This window comes from Hylobates moloch, unplaced genomic scaffold, assembly GCF_009828535.3.
Source record: "Hylobates moloch isolate HMO894 unplaced genomic scaffold, HMol_V3 SCAFFOLD_8, whole genome shotgun sequence".
NCBI classification, from domain to species: domain Eukaryota; kingdom Metazoa; phylum Chordata; class Mammalia; order Primates; family Hylobatidae; genus Hylobates; species Hylobates moloch.
Genome location: NW_026652283.1, coordinates 105805598 through 105830180, shown reverse-complemented (window position 1 = coordinate 105830180; position 24583 = coordinate 105805598). Strand labels below are relative to the sequence as shown.

The following is a 24583-nucleotide window of genomic DNA, read 5'->3' as shown; positions in this document are numbered from 1 at the left end:
TAGGTTGAACTGTACGTGTATCCGTATATTAAACAAATACTTACTGCATGGTCATCTGTAGTATCCTAGACACTTTATTGGTTTTGTGATATAAAACTGAAAGAGACACTGCGTCCCTCAAGGAGAGGGGGAGGTTGGCAGGCACAGAGCAGTAAGTTTCTTCCTTTTTAGAGGTGGTGGTTGGTCCCACCTTTAGCAGAAGATTCAAATAACACCGTCTCACAGGAGAGAACAAGAGCAAGGCCTCAGCCCAAATCAAAGCCCACGCTTTCAGTGGACAGTCACTCCTCAGCACAGACAGCACCCATGTGACTCACCAGACTCCCTTGACCACAGTTTTTCCACAGTCAGAGGCAGGCAGAATGGTCTATAAACTGAAACCACTGGGTTATTTTTATTTCTTGGCGCAAGTTCAGATTCCCACATGTGGCGGAGACCGTGGACACATGACAATGTCTAGGGCATGACTGCTGTATTCACACCCACTGTCACAATTCCCTTGTCCTACTCCTACCCACTGAAGAGGAATGTGAACAGAAAAGACTTTGGGGGGGTGGAATTGATATATTTTACAGTACTAGTTACTAATGGGTGGACTACATGTGAGGATTGTGGAATAAAAATTTTTTTGAACAAAAGGTGTGCATTATAAACAAGTCTTGTTATGTTATTATTGTCATTTTTTCTTTCGAGGTGGAAGTAGACGGAAGAGAGAATCAGGATAATCTTGTCTGTCATAGCCGGAGACCGTCAGAAAAATACTCCAATTAAAGAGAATTTATTTTCTCTGTCTGGCAGGAACAAACACTTGTATATCATATATATATATATATATATATATATATATATATATATATATAATACTTCATAAAATACCTGGATACCTGGTGGGTATAGACTAATGGAGAATAAGCTGTTCTTTAAAATCTAGTATCTACAGAGAATAACAAGTATTGATGAGGAAGTGGAGAATTGGGCATTGCTAGTGGGAATGTAAAATGGTGCATCTGCTTTGGACAGCACTTTAGCAGTTCCTCACATGGTTAAACATAGAGTTATAAGACCAAGCAATCCTACAAGTAAATATATACCCAGAAAAAATGAAAACATATGTCCACATAAAAAGGTGTACACAAATGTTCCTTGCAGCATTATTTATAATAGCCAAAAAGTAAACACAGCCTACATGTCCGTCAGTTGATAAATGGATAAATATAACTGATATATTCATACAATGGAAAATAATTTGATAATAAAAAGGAATGAAGTATTGATGCTACAACACGGATGAACCTTGAGAACATGCTTTGTAAAAGAAACCAATCACAAGAGACTACCTATTATTCCATTTAGGAAAAGTTTTCAGATTAGGGAACTACCTAGACACCAAAGTAGATTGATTAGTAGATACCCAGACCTAGGACTGGCGGATTTGGCAGCGGGGAGTAACTGCTGATGGGTACAGGGTTTCTCTTTGGAATGGTAAAAACATTCTAAAAAAAATAGATTTTGGTAATGGTTGCCCAATCTGTGAGTATACTAAAAACCATTAAAGTGTGTACTTTAAATGGGTGTATTGTATGGTACGTGAATTACATCTCAGTAAAGCTGTTTTTAAAAACCTAGCTTCCAATATCTTGGCATCTCGGCCTGTTTCCTCCACTACTTGCTGCAGCCAGAGCTTTTTGCAGTGGTATTTGGGAAGAGTAATGTGTGGACCTCTGGTGTCTTAAGGCCTCTACTGTAAGGATATTTTCTGAGATTTCATTAGAAATTATTACTTAATTAAGCCTGGAATTGCAACCCAGTAGTTTCTCAGTAGGAATACACCATCTGTGCTGTTCTTTAGATGAGTTTATTCTAAAAGGACATTTTATATTTCAAAGTGTTCATTGATTTAATGTATGTAGCACTGCTGTATAGACTTACAGGCTGAGTTTTTAAGTTTTTAAAAATATTTTATCAAGTATATACTTTACAGCCATTGTATTTTTACTGTTTTATGAGCAGTATTGACTGAAGGGGCATTAATTTGGAATGGTTTTAATTTTATCCAGTCACTGCCTTAGGCCATGTTTTGTGGAATCTTGCTTTTCTATCCCTTAACAGTATCTAGCAGATGTTTTAGCACTTGTTACTGCGGGTCACTTTCTCATTATTAGAAGGTCAGTCTGGTCCATTTTTAAATTCCCATCTTATACCTGATTTAAATCTAATATCTTCTTTCTACTCCATCAAAATGGGAGGAACATGGTCTGGTACCTCCTTTTTCCCCCCAATCAAGCTCTAACTCCTTGCGGGTAAGGGATAGGTAATAAGTGAGAGCAGTGTCCCTTTACCTAGTTTCCCATGGTTGTCATCTTCCTGCATCTTTGGCAAATACAGCCTTGCCATCCATGCCTTCTGGGTAACAGGTGTCAAAATGCTTCTTCACATTGGGTAACTGGGAGAGTTCACTGCCCAGTTCCCTGATGTTGAAGACCTAGCCTAGACTCAACCTCCTTGCCCAGCCCAGCCCATTTCCCAGTAGTGTACTGGTAAATGTTTAACAAAAGGTTGGGCAGGGGTGGTATATGTATATATACATACCTAAGTTTATTATACATTTTACTGTTGTAAACAATGTATAGTAAATAATTTACATCAGTAAACAATGTATAATAAATAATTTATAAATTATAAAATATACAGTACTCTTAAATGTAAATTTCATATAGCCAGCTGATTCTTCCAGAAATGCATTGATATTTGCCAAACTCTTTCCTCTGTATTCATCCTATGATTGCACCTGACAAATGAGTATATTTCTAACATGACTGTTGGGTGATATTTTCATTTAAGAGATAAGACAAAGTGAAACAAAGATGTCAGAGCTTGTTTTTAGTAATGTCATGAGCAACTTCTTTGCTAAATCAAATAATAGTTTTCAAATACTGGAAGAATGTGTCCTCCAATTTTTGTACTGTTCACTGTGTGAGGACTCTAGAGATGATAGACTTTTAAGTTTAATCTGCATTATTAGCATCTTCTTTATCACTTCCTGAAGTCTAGACAGTCAACAATAAATCAAGTCCTGATTTTGTAGCGTTTTTGCATTTCAAGCTACCAACATAACCCTTAATAAATGCATAATTGGGACAAGATGCATGCTAGCACAATTTTTCCCACCATTCACATAGACAATAAAAAAGTAAGAGCATAGAGGATAATAGTAAAATGATTAAGAAGTGATGAGTTTTTAATTATTTTCTACATTTGTTTTTAATATTATCTATTTAATTATAAGTTTGTATAATGTTTTAATAATGGCTCCAGGGCACCACTGCCCCTCACACACAGCATTCTTCTAAGAATCTCTTTGCTATCGGAGTCCCCTCATCTGTGTGCGCCCTTCTTTTTTTTTTTTTTTTTCTGAGTCTCACTCTGTCCGACAGGCTAGAATGCAGTGGCACAATCTCAGCTCACTGCAACCTCCGTTTCCCAGGCTCAAGTGATTCTCCTGCCTCAGCCTCCCGAGTAGCTGGGCTTACAGGCCTGTGCCACCACGCCCGGCTAATTTTTGTATTTTTACTAGGGACAGGGTTTCACCATGTTAGTCAGGCTGGTCTCAAACTCCTGACCTCGTGATCCACCCACCTTGGCCTCCCAAAGTGCTGGGATTACAGGCGTGAGCCACCACGGCCAGCCTGTGCTCCCTTCTTGATAGGACGCTGACAAGATAGCAAGGATCGTACAGACCACTTTTTTGCCACTTCCTCTCTCTAGTCAGCTAGTCTAGGAGCAGGTCAGCAGGTAAGCTACCTAAGCAACTCATATCTGATTTGAATTTCCAGACAGGGATAACACTCAAGAGTCTCCGTGAAGACACTCTGAATCTTTACTAATGAATCTCTTCGTACCCTCCCGAAGTGGCTTTGAGAAAGGAAAGCCATCTTTTGGAGGGGAGGGTGTGGAGAACAGGACACCTCCACTGCCACACAAACTACACTCCCAAAGTGGTAGCTCATTATTCCCACAAAGGTCCTTTCTCTTCTTTTTCATGTTTTATGGTGGACTCCTGGAGCTGGCAGAGCCCGCTTATCTTAATAAGTCCTGAGGGAGATATTAATGTCTCCTTGGAATTTGCGATAGTTAATACCTCTTTTAGTATCCCTGGTTATTAATTCTGAAGCAGTAGCACATGTTGCTAGATTTAGGCAGTTTTATTTAGCATTCCCAATTTTAGACCTAGTTTGATAATGTCCATTATTTGATTTAAATCATGGAAATGATCGTTTTTCTCCCTTAATCACTACCAGTCACACACTATTATGTCTTTTGAGGATACTTAATCTTTCTGGTTTGGGTTAGGCCTATAATTAGTAGTCAGGTTTTTCTACCTTCCAAACTACAAAAACCCGACTTTGTCCTAGTCACTTCATTTTAGACCCAGAGGAATTCCAATATTTCTAAATCCTCATAGCATTATATATGTATGTATAATTTTTATTTTTATTGTAGATTCAGGGAGTGCATATGCAAGTTACAAAGGTATATTGCATGATGTTAAAGTTTGGGGTTCTGTTGATCGTGTCACCCAGATAGTGAACATAATACCCAATAGGAAGTTTCTCAGCCCTTGCCCCCCTTCCCCAACTCTCACTCTCCTTTTGAAGTCCTTAGTGCCTTTTGTTCCCATCTTTACATCTGTGTGTGCCCAGGCTTAACTCCCACTTATAAGTGAGAAAATGCAGTATTTGGTTTTCCTTTTCTGTGTTAATTCACTTAGGATAATGGCCTTCAGCTGCGTCCATGTTGCTGCAAAGGACATGATTTTGCTCCTTTTGATTGCTGCTACTATCCCATGGTGTATATGTACCACATTTTCTTTATCCAGTCCACTGGTGATGGGCACCTAGGTTGATTTCATCCCTCTGCTTTTGTGAATAGCGCTGCAGTGAATGTACGAGTGTAAGTGTCTTTTTGGTAGAACAATCTATTTTCCTTTGGGTTTATACCCAGTGATGAGACTGTTGTATCAAATGGTAGTTTTGTTTTGTGTTTTCTTTTGATGACATTATTTAGAGGGACATGAGAGTCTTATACCCTGGGGTAAAATGCTTTAATTGCTCCAAGTATTAATCTCATCAAGATTAGGGTTCTCAAAAAAAAAAAATTACAGAAGGAAAGGAATGAGATACGATGAGGACTTAATTTACTAGATATCAAACCCTACTATAAAACTATAGTGATAAAAATCACTATATATAGTGATAAAAATCAGGAGTGAGTAAAGCAAAAGACAAGAATAACAAGTACAGAATCAGGTCCAGATATACATAGGAAGCTTGTGTATGATAAAGTTAACATTTCACATAAAAGTTACTATGAATATAGGAGAAAGTAAATATGCGAGGATATTTCTAAACTACTGCAGTGAAGATAGAGGGCCTTTATAAACATACATCAAACCAGAAAATATTAAAGAAAGATGGACTGCTTTGACTTCTTAAATTTTTTAAATTTATATTTGGCCAGAGACATCATAAGCTAGGTTAAAGGACAGATCATATACTGGGAGAAAATATTTTTTCCACACGTAATAGATGAATCATGTTATCTTTGGAAGTGCGCTAAATTTATTTTGGCTGAGTACTAAACAGCCAGTATTAAAATCAATGAACAGCCTAAGGCAAAGCTGAATGTTCCCATCATAAAATGATCTTCTGAGATATAGGAATAAATATGAAATTTTATTTTCAAGAACTTAATGTTACCGTTTTTATTATTAAAGTATCAGTCTGTCTTTAAGGTTTGTCATTATGATGTACCAATATCATTTCTCAGTACTGCCAGCTGCTAGGTGGTTCCTCCACACTTGTGGTAACTAAATAGTTGCTTGTTGTCACCTAATTAAAAGCATGGATTTTGTGGGCAATGTATGCCAATGTGGGTTACTATTCATGGAGATTGTGCTATTAGGTCAATAAGCTCTCCTTTTTCTTGAATAGTAACAAAAAGGTAAAGTCTTCTCTCCTCAACTCCTAGACTTAAAAACTTAGCTGATGATGACACACTGTCATGGAAACAATTTCACAAACTAAAGCTGTGTGCAGTGCTTAAACAAAACACTTTGACTGAATAAAAAAAAAAATGTGGTACATATATACAATGGAGTACTGTTCAACAGTAAAAAAGAATGGGATCCTATGATTTGCAACGACATGGATGGAGCTGGAGGTCGTTAAGTGAAGTAAGCCAGGCACAGAACGACAAGCTTCACATGTTCTCACTTATTTGTGAGCGCTAAAAATTAAAACCATTGAACTCATGAAGATAGAGAGTAGAAGAATGGTTACCAAGGGCTGGAAAGGGTAGTTGGTGTTGGAGGGAGGGAAGTGAGCGCAGCTAATGGATACAAACAGTCAGAAAGAATGAAAAAGACCTAGTGTTTGCTAGCACAACAGGGTGACTATAATCAAAAATAATTTAATTGTACATTTTAAAATAACTAAAAGAGTATAACTGGATTGTCCATAACACAGAGGATACATGTTTGAGGGGATGAATACTCCATTTGCCATGATGTGATTGTTATACATTGCATTCCCATGCCTGTATCAGAGTATCTCATGTACCCCATCAATATATACACCTAGTATGTACCCACAAACATTAAAAATTATAAATTTTTGTAAAGAAAGCACTTTGCAAGCTGATCTGAGTGGCACACACCTGTAGCCCCAGTTACTTAGAAGCCTGAAGCAAAAAAGGATTGCTTGAGCCCAGGAGTTTGAGGCCATAGTACACTATAAGCATGCCTGTGAATAGGCACTGCACTCCATCCTGGACAACATGATGAGACCTTGTCCCTAAGAAAGAAAACACTTTCTCAATATTTAAGAAGCAGACATAAGACTTCTGCCATTACATTTTTATTTCTAATACTCTTACATTCACTTGCTGCTTCACACAATCGCCAGATGTGCTACACTTTTTGCCAGCAGCTGTTGCTTGTTACCAAGTCATTTTCTTTTGGTACAGGTTGAGTGTCCCTAATCTGGAAATTGAAAATACTCCAAAATCTGAAACTTTTTGAGCACCTACATGACTCTCAAAGGAAATGCACATTGGAGCAATTCAGAATTTGGATCTTCAGATTAGGGCTACTCAGCCTGTATTAGCACCTGCAGTGGATAACATTAAAATCATGTTTGTTCCAGCAGCCTTTTAACATGTGGTGGCTGCTCTTCTCTCTCACTTTGAACATTCGTATGAATACATGTGTAGACAATGCCAAATCTTTCCTTCGTATATTATGTAGTTTGTCTTCGGCTAAGAGATTTTTAGTCCCAAGTTACATTCAGAATGTTTACCAATATTTAAAAATCAGTATTCAGATACTGACAGTAAGTCCAAGTGATGATGTTATGCTTACTATATGTGATAATAACCTATATGATCTTTGATCTCTACAAGTTCAGTAAACCTGGAAATGACATTGAATGAGGCATTTGGCTATTCAATCTTCCAAAGGCTAAAGCAAATTTTGACCAAGTACTGAGGCCAAAGCTTACTTATAGTGTGTTTTCAATATTTATAGTGTATAAAGTGTTCCTTCATATTAGAAAAAATGGACTAAGGACATGAACAAAATACTCACAGGAGAAATACAAATGGTGAACAAACATGAAAAAATGTTAAACCTCAGTAGGCATAAAGTTAAATACAGGTACAGCAATGACAGATTATTTTTCTGTTAGTTTGGGGAAAAAAAATGAAAAAGCTGATAATGAGTTGGTGAGAATGCCCAGAAAGAGAGTAAATTGTACATACTTTTATTGAAGGGCAGTTTGGAAGCATTTACCAAACATTTAAAAATGTATACAGTGGTCCAGGAATCTACCCTCCAGAAGTACTCAAATATGTCCTCAAAGATTTATACAAGACTGTAAAATAGTTCTAACAGCAAAAAATCAAAATCTAAATGTGATCATAAGGAGAATGGAAAAATGAATGCTGACTCACTATGCAAAGGAATGCCTTATAGTTACTAAAACTAATGCGCTAAGTCAATATGTATTGTCTCAGAAACATAGCTACGGTATATTGTTACAGAAGAAAATGCAAGTTGCAGAATGTCTGTGTGATTTCTATTTAAATAAATAAAATATGGAAGGATGAGAGTCAAACCGTTAACAGTAGTTGCCTCAAGGTGGAAGGGGGTATTGAGTTGAAGAGAAGGTAGTATTTTTTTACTTCCTACATACTTCTTTTTTATTTGAATTTATTATAGTGCACATCTGTTACGTTTTAATTTTATAAAAGATTTAAATAAAACTAGGCTAGACCAAACTGTGGAATAAAAGTATTATGAAAGAAACAAAAATTAATTATTTCTCTCATTTTAAGACAACCCACAGATAGCCTCTAGTGACTTGGGGAGCAAAAAAAATAACATTAATCAAAGATACAATGGAACTGCTGGAGGACAGTGGATCATAGCCTTGAAGAATCCAAGAAATGGCAAAGTGTAGGCTGCAAATTCCGATAATAAAATAATTATGTTTAAACAAGAAACAACCGGGAGAAAAGTGAAAGAATGCTGTCAAAATCACCACCATGTCTCTATCTCTGACTTCCTAGTAATCCTTGAGTAGAGACAGGACAAATGTCTATGATGCAGTCTATTTATAATGCTAGTGCTGCAAAGGAACACCTGCCTTGTGGAGTGACTGTGCTATATATGGCTGTTAACTGTGTGTATACCTTATTTACTTATATTCTTCTCATCATCCATCCATCCATGCAGTAAACATATAGGGTAAGAGGGATACAGAGATGATGGACAATCCCGTGAGGGGAGAAACTTGTTTAGCACTGGTTCTCCAGTACCTGGAACAGAGTAGGGGCTCGATAAATATTTGTTGAATGAATGCATGGGCTCCCATCCAGTGAGAAAACAGAAAAGTAAACAGACAACTAAAAGGCAGTACTGGCACACCTCGTTTGACAGTGCTTTTGTGTTTCACATATACTGTTGTTGTTGTTGTTTTTTAACAGATTGAAGGTTTGTAGCAAGCCTGTGTCTGTCAGCCCCATTTTTCCAACAGCGTGTGCTCTTTCATGTCTCTATGTCACATTTTGGTAATTCTCACAATATTTCAAACTTTATTATTATATCCTTTATGGTGGTCTGTGATCAGTGATCTTTGATGCTACAATTGTAATTGATTTGTAATGGCCTGTAAATGTTCAAGTGAAAGGAAGAGTCAAATGTCTCTCACTTTAAATTGAAAGATGGAGATAATTAAGCTTATTGAGGAAAGCATGTCAAAAGCCAAAACAGGCCAAAAGTTAGGCCTCTGTGTCAAGCATTAGCCAGTTGTGAATGCAAAGGAAAAGTTCTTGAAGAAAATACAAAGTGCTACTTTGATGAACACAGGAATGATTTAAAAAAAAAAAAAAAAAAGCAACACAGCCTTATTGCTGATAGGGATTTAGTGGTCTGGATAGACAGACCAGCTACAACACTCCCTTAAGCCAAAGCCTAATCCAGCATAAGGCCCTAACTCTCTGCAATCCTGTGAAGGCTGACAGGTGAGGAAGCTGCAGAAAAAAAGTTGGAAGCTAGCAGAGGTAGGCTTATAAGGTTTAAAAAAAGAAGCCATCTTCCTAACATAAAATTGCAAGGTTGAGGGTGACCAAGGAACAAGGCAGGTGCAAGATGTAAAAGCAGTTGCTGATATAGAAGCTACAGCAAGTTGCCCAGAAGATCTAGCTAAGATAATTGATGAAGGTGGCTACACTAAACAGATTTTCATTGTAGATGAAACAGGCTTCTGTTGAAAGATACCAATCTAGGACTTTCATAGCTAGAAAGAAATCAATGCCTGGCTTCACAGCTTTTAAGGACAGGCTGACTCTCTTAGTAGGGGTCTAATGTAGCTGGCGACTTCAAGTTGAAGCCAATGCTCATTTACCATTTCAAAAATCCTAGGACCCTTAAAAACTAGGCTATGCCTACTCTGCCTGTGTGCTGTGAGTGGAAGAACAAAGCCTGGATGACAGCACATCCTTTTTAGTATGATGTGCTGAATATTTTAAGCCCATGGTTGAGACCTACCTCTCAGAAAAAAAAAAAAAAAAAAAAAAAGATTCTTTTCAAAATACTAGTACTCAAAGATCTAATATCCAGAGTCTACAAGGAACTTAAACAAATTTACAAGAAAAAAAAAAACATTAAAAAGTGGGCAAAGGGCATGAACAGACACTTCTCAAAAGAAGACATATGTGTGGCCAATAAAAATATGAAAAAATGCTCAACATCACTCATTAGAGAAATGCAAATTAAAACCACAATGAGATACCATCTCATGCCAGTCAGAATGTCTTTTATTAACAAGTCAAAAAACAACAAATGCTGTCAAGGTTGCAGAGAAAAAGGAATGCATTTACACTGTTGATGGGAGTGTAAATTAGTTCAACCTTTGTGGAAGACAGTGTGATTCTTCAGTGACCTAGAGGCAGAAATATCATTTGACCTACCAATCCCATTACTGGGTATATTCCCAAAGGAAAATAAATTATTTTGTTATTAAGATACGTGCACACATACGCTCATTGCAGCACTACTCACAATAGCAAAGACATGGAATCAACCCAAATGCTCATCAATTATAGACTGTATGAAGAAAATATGATACATATACACTATAGAATGCTATGCAGCCATAAAAAGGAACAAGATCATGTCCTTTGCATGGACATGGACGGAGTTGAAAGCCATTATCCTCAGCAAACTAGCACAGAAACAAAAAAACAAACACCACATGTTCTCACTTGTAAGTGGGAGCTGAATGATGAGAATACTTGGAAATATGGTGAGGAACAGCACACACTGGGGCCTGTCCGAGGGGGCAGGCAGGGAGGGAGAGCTTCAGGAAGAATAGCTCATGGATGCTGGGATTAATACCTAGGTGATGGGATGATCTGTGCAGCAAACCACCATGGCACATGTTTACCTGTGTAACAAACATGCACATCCTGCACATGTACCCCTGAACTTAAATGTTAAAAATTTTAAATACTACTACTGGTTGATAATACATCTGGTCACCCAAGAGCTCTGATAGAGATATATAAAGAGTTGATTGTTGTTTTCATGCCTGCTAACACAGCATCCATTCTGAAGCCCATGTATCAAGGATTAATTTCAGCTTTCAAGTCTTATTATTTAAGAAAACCAGGCAGGGCACAGTGGCTCATGCCTATAATCCCAGAACTTTGGGAGGCCAAGGTGGGTGGATCATGAGGTGAGGAGATCGAGACCATCCTGGCTAACACAGTGAAACCCCATAAAAATACAAAAACTTAGCCGGGCATGGTGGCGGGCGCCTGTAGTCCCAGCTACTCAAGAGGCTGAGGCAGGAGAATGGCGTGAACCCAGGAGGCAGAGCTTGCAGTGAGCCAAGATCACGCCACTGCACTCCAGCCTGGGCAACAGAGCAAGACTCCATCTCAAAAAAAAAAAAAAAGCCTAAAAGCCTGGATGTGGTGACTCATACCTGTGATCCCAGTGCTTTGGGAGGCTAGGTGGGAGGATCACTTGAGGCTAGGAGTTTGAGACCAGCCTAGGCAACATAGCAAGACCCTGTCTTAACAACAACAAAAAAAAAAATTAAAAAGCCAGCCATGATGGTTTGTGTCTGTAGTCCTAACTACTTAGGAGGCTGATACAGGAGGATCACTTGAGCCCAGGATCGTGAAGTTAAAGTGACTATGGTCATGCCACTGCACTCCAGCCTGGGCAACAGAGCAAGACCCTGTCTCTTAAAAAAAAAAAAAAAAAAGAATAAAGAATACTATTTCTTAAGGCTGTAGTTTCCATACATGGTGATTCTCTGATGGATCTGATCAAGGTAAATTGAAAACCTTGTGTAAAGGATTCAACTTTCTGTATGCCGTTAAGAACATTTGTGATTCATGTGAGGAGGTCAAAATATCCACATTAACCAGAGTTTTGAACAAGTTGATTCCAACTCTCGCGGATGATTTGAGGGTTTCACAACTTTTATTGGAGGAAATAACTGCAGATGTAATGGAAATAGCAAGAGAACTAGAATTAGAGTAGAACCTGCAAATGTGACTGAACTGCTGTGATCTCATGAACAAACTTGACCAGATGAAGAGTTGTATGGATGAGCAAAGAAAGTGGTTTCTTAAGATGAAATCTACTGGTGAAGATTCTTTGAACACTGAAATGACAACAAAGTTGTTAGAATATTACATATCAACTTAGCTGATAAGGCAGTGGCAGGATTTAAGAACATTGATTCCAATATTGAAAGAACTTCTGTAAGTGAAATACTATCAAACAGCAACATTCACACGCACAGAGACATCTTTCCTGAAAGGGAGAATCGCTCAACGCAGCAAACTGTATTGTAGTCTTATTGTAAGAAATTGCCAGCCACCCCAGCCTTCAGTAACCTGATCAGTCAGCAGCCATCCACACTGAGGCAAGACCCTCCATCAGTAAAAAGATTACGACTTACTGAAGGCTCAGATGATTGTTAGCATTTTTTTAGCAATATTTTTAAAGTACGTACTTTTTTAAGGCATAATGCTATTGCACACATAATAGACTACAGTATAAACACGCACTGGGAAACCAAAAAATACGTGTGACTCACTTTATTGTGACATTCACTTTATTGTGGCGGTCTGTAACCAGACCTGTAATATTTCCAAGGTATGCCTGTATTTGCAGTACAATAATAGAGATATGAACAGACAAATCAGAGATGGGACACATAAGACTGCTAGGAAGCCCCTGGGAGACATCCTCAGGGAGGCTGTGCTTGAAGTAAATGTTGAGAAGTGAGTAGAAGCCTGCCAGGGAAAAAGGTAGAAAAGGTTATCCCAGGCAAAGGAACCGACATAAGCAAATGAACATAGTCATAAAAGAGCAGGCCTTATTTTTTTATTGCATATTTTAATAACTTGATTCAGGTAATCAGATGTCCCAGAAAATGCCCCAAATTTTAAAAAATATCTTAAGTTTTAAAAATCCTTATGGTAATATCACGTAACTTCCTGTCTAACGTCAGATCTGATCATGTTAAACACGTTTTGCATATGGCAAAGGGCTTTTATTTCAGGTAAATGGTGAAATTGTTGGTCCTTTCATTATTTTTTAATTTTTATTTATTTATTTTTGAGGTGGGGTCTCACTCTGACACCCAGGCTGGAGTGCAGTGGCACAACCATAGCTCCCCACAATCTTGAACTCCTGGACTCAAGGGATCCTCCATAGTAGCTGGAACTATAGGCATGCACCACCACACCCAGCAAATTTTAAAAAATTTATGTAGAGGCGGGGTCTTGCTATATTGATCCAGTTCATCTTAAACTCCTGGCATCCTTGAGCAGGGCTTATTTAAAAAGCTGAAAGTCATTTATTATGGTTAAAGCATGACAGGAGGAGGCTAGAAAGATAAAGTCTGGATCACAGAAGACCTTGGGAGCCATGCTGAGTTTGGATTTTATCTGAAGAGAATGTCTTTAAGAAGACAATCAGATTTATATTCTTAAAAGATGCACACAAATACATATTTGTCTTCAATTTGTATATGCTTTACAAGGATTAATTCACTTAAATTCTCATAACAAACTATGAAGTAGGTACCATTATTCTCCCCATTTTGCAGTTGAGAAACTCAGGCACAGTAATTTCCCAAGGTGACCTGACTCCATGGTGTAACTGAGTTAAAAACCCAGACATTCTGGATCCAATGCCCATGCCCTTTTCCACTATGCTATACTATCTTTGTGTTTCTTCAAGATGTATATGTTTTCTTATGAAAGGGGAATAAAAAAATTTTTCGTGTAATTTCTTCCTTACCACCTACCAACCAAGATAGAATGTTCTTTTGTCTTGCAAATAGAGTCATTCAGCAGTTCAGCAGTCTGCCTGTCTTTTCTCAATTTCCTCAGGATTCACTTTCCTCTTACCACTTAGCTGCTTCTTATCCCTTTTAGTCTGGATTTTTTATTTTAGTTTCAGGGGTACATGTGCAGATTTGTTATATAGGTCAATTGCATGTCACAGGGGTTTGATGTGCAGTTTGTTTTGTCACCCAGGTAATAAGCATAGGTAGTTTTTCTATCCTCACCCTTCTCCCACCCTCCACCCTCAAGTAGGCCATGGTATCTGTTGTTTGCTTCTTTGTGTCCATAGATACTGAATGTTTAGCCCCCACTTATAAGTGAGAACATGCAGTATTTTGTTTTCTGTTCCTGTGTTTGCTTAAGATGATGGCCTCCAGCTCTATCCATGTTGCTGCAAAGGATGTGATCTCATTCTTTTTTATGGCTGCATAGCATTCTATTGTGTATATATACCACGGTTTTTTTTCTTTATCTAGTCTACCATTGATGGGCATTTAGGCTGATTCCATGTCTTTGCTGATGTGAACAGGGCCATGATGAACATACACATACATGTTTCTTTATGATAGAAATATTCCTTCGGTTATACCCAGTAATGGGATTGCTGGGTCAAATGGTAATTCTGCTTTGAGTTCTTTGAGAAATCACCACACTGCTTTCCACAGTGGTTTATGGAAATGCTTTACACTCCCACCAGCAGTATATAAGCGTTCACCTTTCTTCATAACCTTTCCATCATCTGTTATTTTTTGATGTTTTAATAATGGTCATTCTGACTGGTATGCGATGATACCTCATTTTGGCTTTGATTTGCATTTCTTTAATGATCAGTGATCATTTTTTCATATCTTGTTGGCCACATATATGTCTTCTTTTGAGATATGTTTATTCATATCCTTTGCCCACCTTTTAATGGGGTTCGTTTTTTGCTTGTAAATTTAAGTTCCATGTAGACTCTGGATATTAGACGTTTGTCAGATTCATAGTTTGCAGGTATTTTCTCCCATGCTGTAGAGTGTCTGTTTATTCTGTTGATAGTTTGTCTGTGTGTGTGTGTGTGTGTGTGTGTGTGTGTGTATGTTTGTTTGTTTGCTGTGCAGACTCTCTTTCATTTAATTAGATCCCATTTGTCAATTTTTGTTTTTGTCGTAGTTGCTTTTGGAGTCTTTATCATGGAATTTTTGCCAGGGCCTGTGTCCAGAATGGTATTTCCTAAGTTGTCTTCCAGGGTTTTCATAGTTTTAGGTTTTACATTTAAGTCTTTAATCCATCTTGAGTTGATTTTTGTATGTGGTGTAAGGAAGGGGTCCAATTTCAATCTTCTGCATATGGCTAGCCAGTTAGCCCAGCACCATTTATTGAATAGGGCGTCCTTTCCCCATTGCTTATTTTTGTCAGCTTTGTCAAAGATCAGATGGTCGTAAATATGTGGCATTATTTCTAGGCTCTTTATTTTGTTCCACTAGTCTATGTGTCTGTTTTTGTACCAGTATCATGCTGTTTTGGTTACTATAGCCTTGTAGTATGCTTTGAAGTCAGTTCATGTGATGCTTCCACCTTTGTTCTTTTTGCTTAGCATTGCTTTGGCTATTCAGACTCTTTTTTGGTTCCATATGAATTTTAAAATAGTTTTTTCTAGTTCTGTGAAGAATGTCATTGGTAGTTTGATAGAAATAGGATTGAATCTGTAAATTGCTTTGGGCAATATGGCCATTTTAACAATCTTCTTCCTATCCGTGAGCTTGGAATGTTTTTCCGTTTGTTTGTGTCACCTCTGATTTCTTTGAGCAGTGATTTGTAATTCTCATTGTAAAGATCTTTCACCTCCCTGGTTAGCTGTATTTTATTCTCTTTGTGGCTATTGTGAATGGGATTGTCTTCTTGTTTTGGCTCTTAGCCTGTATGGTGTTGGTGCATAGAAATGCTACTGATTTTTGTGCATTGATTTTGTATCCTGAGACTTTGCTGAAGTTGTTTATCAGATCAGGGAGCTTTAGGGCAGAGACAGTGGGGTTTTCTAGGTATAGAATCATATCGTCTACAAACAGGGATAGTTTGACTTCCTCTCTTCCTATTCGAGTGCATTTTCTTTCTTTCTCTTGCCTGATTGCTCTGGCTAAGAATTGCAGTGTAATATCAACTAGGAGTAGTGAGAGAGGGCATCCTTGTTTTGTTCTGGATTTCAAAGGGGTATGCTTCTAACGTTTGCTCATTTAGTATGATGTTGGCTGTGGGTTTTTCATAGAGGGCTCTTATTATTTTGAAGTATGTTCCTTCAGTGCCTAGTTTGTTAAGGGTTTTTAACACGATGATATGTTGAATTTTAAAAGCCTTTTCTGCATCTGTTGAGATGATCATGTGGGTTTTTGTTTGCGTTGTTTATGTGGTGAATCACATTTGTTGATTTGCATGTGTTGAACCAACCTTGCATCCCAAGGTTAAAGTCTACTTGATCATGGTGGATTTGCTTTTTTGTATGCTGCTGGATTTGGTTTGCTAGTATTTTGTTGAGGATTTTTGCATCTACATTCATCAATCCCTTGTAGTCTTCTTCCCTGTCTCTGTCCTCCCTTTTCTAGGTGGGACTCTAAACTCTTTGGCTTCCAAGGTACCCAGTGTAGCTCCAGCCATTAAAGAGGCAAGGTGGGAGTTGTCTGAGCCTTTTTCTTCTAGAATCAAAGGTGCACATACCACAAATCTCAAAAAATGCTGAGGTGGATTATGCAATATGACAATCTTTTTTTTTTTTTTTTGGAAAGACGGTCTCGTTCTGTCGCCCAGCTGGAGTGCAGTGGCTCAATCATGGCTCACTGTAATCATGACCCCCTGGGCTCCAGTGAACCTCCTACCTCAGCCTCCCAAGAAGCTGGGACCACAGGTACATGCCACCACACCCAGCTACTTTTTGTATTTTTTTATTTTTTTTTTGTAGAGATGGGTTCTCACTATGTTGCCCAGGCTTGGTCTCAAACTCCTCGGCTCAGGCCATCCTCCTGCCTCAACCTCCCAAAGTGCTGAGATTACAGGCATGAGCCACTGTGCCCAGTCGGTATGACAGTCTTTCACTCACTTGCAAATAGTAGTGATTGTTAGTTCACAGGTATGTACTGTTTGCTTCTAAATTGTGTAGGGAGACAGAGGTGAGATGGAGGAAGTAGAGGTGAGTAAGAAGAAGGCATGTTCCTCTTCATCAGTGATCTTGCAGTCTTATGCTTTCATTCAGGTTATTATTTTATGACTGGCATTTTGTCAACAAAAATGCCATGATGCTGGCTTGGAGCAGTGGCTCATCCTGTAATCCCACCACTTTTGGAGGCCAAGGTGGGAGGACACATGAAGCCAGGAATTTAAGACCAGCCTGGGCAACATCTAACGTCTCTACCAAAATAAATAAATAAATAAATTGGACATGCTACTGTGTGCCTGTAGTCCCAGCTACTCAGGAAGTTGAGGCAGGAGGATTTCTTGAGCCCAGGGGTCAAGGCTGCAGTGAGCTATGATCCCACCACTGCATTCCAGCCAGGGCAACAGAGTGAGACTCTGTCTCAAAAAAAAAAAAAAAAAAGACATGATTTTTATTAAAGAGATGAGGAAATGTGATTTAGAGGAAAGCTTTGTATACCCAACTTCCATCTCTATTATATTCTGTTAACCACACTGTAGATCCTATACTTCTGCCTCAGGAAACCTCTAATACGTGCCATACTGGTGTTTGTGAGAATTAAGTACTGAAAGTCATCTAACTCTGTTCCGCATAAGTCTGAACATGCTCCTCTTTTCAAAAGTGTAAATAATCATTGAACAAAAACAGAAAATGTAGGAGGCTTCGATTTCAATTTACTTATCTACGGATAAATTTTGTGGCTTTTCTTTAGTAAAGATGAGGAAAACTGACAGATGATAATCTCAAATATTAATAAAGATTTGGGAAAATAGTAACAATCTAGAAACCAAAAATGATAGGAAATATTTTCTTCCTGTTAGAGAAATAAGGTACAGTAATTTATGTTTGGAGCCTGGCTTGGACGGCAGAGTGAAACCCTGTCTCAAAAAAAAAAAAATTATTTGGTTGATAACATGGTTTTTTTTTTTTATTACCTTTTAGTGTTGCTAGATTCGTTACTTTTATTTACCATTTATTAAGTTTAACATTCTGCTAAGAAACAGTATTTTCAGACTTTCACATTGAAAAGTCCTCCCTTAATTAAGCATATGCAATTTACCATTTTCAGCGGAGATCCATTTTCACAACTAGCTCTTCAGGATTATTCCACTGAGCTGAATCTTTATATGCAGCATATGAAAAAGTAGTTTGTAGCCTTTTTCGCCTTTCATGAAATATTAGCTTAAACATCAGCACTGCTACTGGGGGTAATATTCAGAAAATCATAGGGACGTGTAAATTGATATGAGAAAATAGTTACTGTGTTGAATAGAATTTTAAATGAACATCAAATACTAATTGTTAGTGGTCTTTTTTATTTTTTTAGAAATAGAGTCTTGCTCTGTCACCCAGGCTGGAGTGTGGTGGTGTGATCACAGCTCACTGCAGTCTTAAACTTCTGGGCTCAAGAGATCCTTCCACCTCAGCCTCTCAAGTACGCTGGACTACAGGGCCTCACCACCACACCTGGCTAATGTTTGTTATTTTTTGTGGAGATGGGGGTCTCACTGTGTTGCCCAGGCTGGTCTTGAACTCCTGGCCTCAAGCTGTCCTCCACCCTCAGACTCCCAAAGTGCTGGGATTACAGACGTGAGCCATCACACTCAGCCAATAACATGATTTTTTTAAATTCCTTCATTGTATATTTTTACTTTATCCCTTCATTTTATACTTTAAACAAATTTAAGATTTGTATAACTTCCAAGGATGCATGCATGGTAATGGTCCTCACATAGTTGTTTTTAAAACAAAAGTTGGAGAGTACCCAAACATATAAAAACAGGAAATTGGTTCTTAATTCAGGTATTAGAAATGATGAAGTAGATCTACAATTATCTATGTAGAAAGTTATTTACCATATCGGTATAAAAATCATAGTTATTTTTTAAAAGATTACAAAAGCAGACTATAAATTAATCCCTTTTTTTTTTTCCATCATATGTTTAGAAGTGTAGGAAGAAAACATAGCACGATGTTAACAGTAGTTTTCTTTGCGTGGATTTATACAGGAGATGGTCTTTGCTTTCAACTTTCTGTCTTGCATATTGTCTGAGGTGGTTTTCTAAATTATTATTAATTACTGTTTTATGGTTAGTGTGCATAATTTTACAGGTGGAAAAAAAATTTTTTAATCAAATTTGAAAACATAAAAGAACCTTGAAAGCAATTAAATGTAAAGCATGCAAAAAAAGTTTGCACAACACAGGCTAATTGTTACCAGCACTCTAACTTGTTTTTCATTGTTTCTCCTTTTGCCTGTACTGAAATACTATTAACAGTTGATATGACACATTTTCCCAGGCCACAGCTTCTTGTTCCCTTTATTCTTCCTTTGCTACCCTCCACCCCCTTTGAGCTGAAGTGGCAGACCTGTCTTATTCCCAGCGTGTACACTCTGGATGTGGGTACAATTTGAGGTGGAACATACAAGTCACTGTCATTCTTCTGACATTGAGCCTTACCTTGATCAGTAAGTTAGAATGGATCTTCAGTGTGTTTCACTAATATAAGTTCTATTTAATTAAACACGCATCTTGAGTGATACAGACTTAAGCTGTTAAGGATGCCCACGTTTCACCCTACTCTTTGCATTCTAGAATGCCAGGAATCAGAACAAGATTTTTTTTTGGAAGGTAGAGAAATGTGACTCAGATTTCACTTTGGCCCCTAATACTCTAATGTCATTACTTAAGCTCAACTGAAAGGCTACATTTTTTAAAAAGTATCCTGGCCAATTGCCAGATATTTTGTGTCTGCATTTGGTATTGCTGGTTTAAATCTTGTCGAATCTTGACTGGACTGGTTGAAATGGTAGAGTTTTCGTTTCAACATCTGAGAAAATGAAGAATCACAAAGAGTAGGCAGAGAGGCAAACGTTTTGAACAAACCCACATACTAAGTAGTCTACTAACTGTGGTATAAGTGAATGTAGGAAACTGGCGTCTCCCTGGAATTATTACAAGATTTACACAATTCCAGGAAAACTTAAGCAAGGCTTGTTGAGCAGGCTTTCAAAGGCTTTGTTATCAGCTTCAGCAGATAGGTTAAAAAGTGGTGTTTCTATTATACCTTGCATATTGAGAACGTATGACCATGAGCGCCTTACAAGGTTAGTCTCAGGATCTTCCCAAGTCGCCAGTGGTGTTGGGCCACAGACATAGTTCCATATTCTCTGCTATTTTTTTCCTACTAAACATTAGCTTTTGATGATTTTTCTCATTTTCTCTATTGGTTCCTCCTTACCTGACTGCTCTAATATACCCAAATTCCCAATACCAAAAATAGGGGAAATATAAATCGAGGACAGAGTGAAATTAGAGAATTGGAGGGAAAAGAGTAGAATCTGGGATCTTTAGGAACCTAAGTTACTTTTTTTTTAATTGCTTTGATTTTTTTTTTTTTTTGGTCTTTTTTTTAAAGAGGGTCTCACTCTGTCACCCAGGCTGGTATGTGGTGGCACGATCATAGCTCACTACAGACTCAAACTCCTGGACTCAAGCGATCCTGCTGCCTCAGCCTCTTAAAGTGCTGGTATTACAAGCGTGAGCCACAGTGCCCCAATTTTTTTAATTAAGCGTTGACCCAATCAATATTGTGGATAGAGACCTATCTCCCAGCACTTTGTGGTTAAGAGGGTGAACTCTGGCTCCAAGCCCTGCTCCACCCCTTTCTCCACGTTGGGCAAGAGACTCAGCCTCCTTATGCTCCAATTTCCTCCTGTGTCAACTCCTTAGAAATCCATGTCATTAACATATGAGAGTTTTAGGACATGGTAAGTCATGGTGAGTATTAGCTATTAACATCTATTAGTATTTTTGTAATAATGAGTTATGTAGGTTGGATGTTACCAAATTTTGAGGAAGAAGTGGACCATCTCTCCCCTCCTTTGACTGTGTCCAGCTCAGACCCTGACATCTCCTCAGATAACGTAATCTGGCAGGAGAATGCCACCTGCCTGTGGAGCTAGCCTAGGGTAAGGAGTTGTCCAGACCGCCAGACTTCTTCCCCAGAGAGCTCATCAAGAGCCCTGGAGTCCCCTGCCCACAGCCCACCTGCATTTTCTCCGTGAAATATCTACTTGAAGACAGGCAGCTCACACCTGTAATCCCAGCACTTTGGGAGGCTGAGGCAGGAGGATAACTTGAGCCCAGGAGTTTGAGACTAGCCTGGACAACATAGTGAGTCCCCCATCTCTACAAAAAAAATTTGAAAATTAGCCAGGCATTGTTGCACACACCTGTGGTCCCAGCTACTCAGGAGGCTGAGGCGGGAGGAGGATTGCTTGATCCCAGGAGGTCAAGGCTAGAGTGAGCTGTGATCATGCCACTGCACTCTAGCCTGGGTGACAGAGCAACACCCTGTCTCAAAAGAAAAAAAAAAAACCAATACAAGGGGAGCAAGGTGAGAAGTATGTGGTGGGTACAGGGAAAGAGAATAAGACTTGTCAAGAAATATGACAAGAGCTATCAGTAAAATACAGATAGGTGACTCTTCGGGCAGCTGGTGTGAAATGTAGTCTGTCAGCAGCAGGTGACTGGCTCAGCCACAGCAGTGGTGGTCCAGGTTAGAACAGCAGCTTCTCATCTCCTCCCCTCCTGCTCTTTGCCAGCTTTCTGAACACTCCTTCCCCCACGGTGCTGGTATTTACTGACTCCCAACTCTGCTTTCCTTGCAGCTGACCCTCTGGTGGGCAGCATCGCCACACAGTACATGACCAACAGAGCAGAGCACGACCGGATGGCCAGACAGTGGACCAAGCGGTACGCCACATAGGGGCCTGCTGCCTGCCGCCCCGCGGGACCTGTGCAAGCACATTCACCAAGTGCATCAGTAGCCCTGCCCACCCCTCCAGACCTCGGTTCTTATTTTCCTATTTTTATTAAATTTGGAACCATTTTGTGATGGTATGTTGTCCATCTTCCCATCCCAGTTCTTCCTGCCCCCCTTTCTCTCTCCCAAGCTCTCTTTTTTTCTCTTATTTTATTCCCTTGTTGATTTCTGTTAACTTGAAAGATTTGGGATTTTTTCCCACCTCATCATAGATGGGAACTTTTGTTTTCAGTGCAAACAATGTTGGAGCTCTAATAGTAAAAGCTTTCTTACAAAGCTTTGTATTACTGTGTGGTTTTGTTTTTTGTTATTGTTGTTTTTTTGATTTTGATTATTTTTTCTTTTATGTGATCTTTGGGAAAACATTCAGAATTATATCTCGTTTCTACTTAAATGTAGTGCTTAGGGTTAATTTTTTGTACTGAAGTCTTTATTGGTGGGTGCATGCTACTGGGAACAAGTTTTTGTACAAAAGCTTCAATCAGAATCACTGTGCATTACTGAGACTCTGTTTATCACTAGCCTTCTGTCCCTCACGCAGAAGACTGTTGGATTGAACAAAATAATATGTATTTTGATTTACTTAAAGTGCTTGTAAATTTCTTAGGGACCTGCCACTTTTGACTGTGGATCAGTTGATGTACACTTGTATTATTAAAGCACTCAATAAATCACTGTGGCTGATAAATGCGCTTCTGGTAACCCGACATTTGCTTTGTGTCCTGGTGACCGCTGTAGCCCTACGTGCAGTGAGGCTTGTCTAATTCAATTACAGGTTCAAATGTATTTTTCATCTCAGACCTCTAATATTTCTTTGGAGTTGAGTTGCTTAGCATGTGGAATTTCTCCAGCTGTCAGTAACCTGATGATTTTATGGTTGTTATAGTAAATTGCTATCATTTTACATATTGACTGGGCATTCTTTGTGTTACAACCTTCTTTATCAACAATTAAAATATGTAACTCCAAAAATATCCTTCTTGTGAAAGTGAAGTCTGAGCTAATCATTGTGTTCAGCCACTTTCAACTTTATTTCTCTCAAAATTGTTACAGTGATTGCCCTTAAGCTTTGTTTTGTTCATTTTGTTGTTGTTGTTGTTGTTGTTGTTGTTGTTGTTTCTCCATGGTTTTAGCAAAAGAAGTAAACTCAGCTGTATTGGTCATGGTCAGCCCATTCAATGACAAGGGTGTCTGTCTGGCTTCACCTTCAGGCCATTTTAGTGTGCAGCTATAGGAGGCAGAGGAAACGTGGGTGGTGTAGTTTCTAAAACACACTGACTTGCCGATTGATAATTCAGGGTTCTTTGTGTAACAAAGCGTAGTGGAAACTCCTACTCCTGCTGCACCATACAGTTACAGACCCTACCATACGCTTGGTCTCATTTAAGGAACCATTAACACCTTCACTGCTGAAAAGTAGGATTTATAAACATAAGTCATCCACCTCTAAATATTTTAACATGTAAAATGCCTGATTCAAAAGGTACAGTTTTTGTTGTTTTTAGCTAGTTAAAAATAAATCCTAAGAAAATATATTTAAATATTGCAAATGCCACTTCTAAACCAAAATACTTGAGAATATTTTTTGTCTTTTTAATAACGATTTTACCATTCATTTTATTTAAAAACATTTCTCAGCATAGCAGGACACTGTATGGTCTCTGATGCACTTCTCAACCCTCTAGCTGTAGCAGAAGGAGCCACACACTGTACATAAATGCATTGGGCAGAGCTATATTCCAGTGAAACTTTATCTACCATCATGGGCATGGGATTTGGCCCATGGGTTGTAGTTTGCCAATCCGTGACACAGACCAACATAGACTGGGGGCTGGATGGGAAACAAATAAGTATGTGTCATTTCTTTCTTTAACATAAAATAAGTTCAATATGGTACAACACTGATTTTTGGAAAGTTGCCCAGAATGTTTAATTGCCTGCAGTCTCTCACCACAAAGTTTTTTATTTTTACTTCAGATTTAAAAATTCAGCACTAAAAGCATTGAACCATTGAAAATAAAATTTTATTAAACTGCTTTTTTCCCCTACTTTTGGCTGATTAAACCAGACCCATACTACTAATACTTTAAAGACAATCTTTATAGGCAGTTTTTAAATTAAATTTTTTTTTTTTTTGTCTGTAGCAACAAGGTCTCACTATGTTGCCCAGGCTGGTCTCAAACTCCTGGCCTTAAGTGATCCTCTCACCACAGCCTCCAAAACTGCTAGGATTATATAGGCTTGAGCCACTATAGCCAGCCAACACACATTTTAAATAATAAATATATTACATTCCACATTTCACATCTACTTCTACATCAGACCATTTAAAAATGTGTTATTAGTCCAGGCTTGGTGGCTCACACCTGTAATCCTAGCACTTTGGGACGCCGAGGTGGAGATTGCTTGAGCCCAGGAGTTTGAGACCAGCCTAAGCAACGTGGCAAAACCCAATCTCTACAAAAAAATACAAAAATGAGCTGGGCATGGTGGTGCACGCCTGTAGTCCCCGCCACTCGGGAGGCTTAGGTCAGAGGATCACCTGAACCCAGGAAGTCGAGGCTGCAGTGAGCCATAATTGTGCCAGTGCACCCCAGCCGGGGCAACAGAGCAAGACCCTGTCTCAAAAACAAAACAAAGTTTGTGATATTTAGGAAC

At 38.6% G+C, this 24583-nt stretch overlaps 1 protein-coding gene across 2 annotated transcripts in view; it reads left to right on the top strand.

Moving 5' to 3' along the window:
• UBE2E2 (ubiquitin conjugating enzyme E2 E2) overlaps nt 1-23961 on the top strand; it is a 388450-nt gene extending 364489 nt beyond the window's left edge. Inside the window, exon 6 of one of the 2 annotated variants that reach the window (XM_032162302.2) lies at nt 21771-23961. In XM_032162302.2, coding sequence (XP_032018193.1) covers nt 21771-21868 — 98 coding nt within the window. In that variant the 3' untranslated portion in view covers nt 21869-23961. The remainder of the gene's footprint in view (nt 1-21770) is intronic. The other variant, XM_032162303.2, reaches the window with a different exon arrangement.
• The last annotated feature ends 622 nt before the right edge of the window (nt 23962-24583 follow it).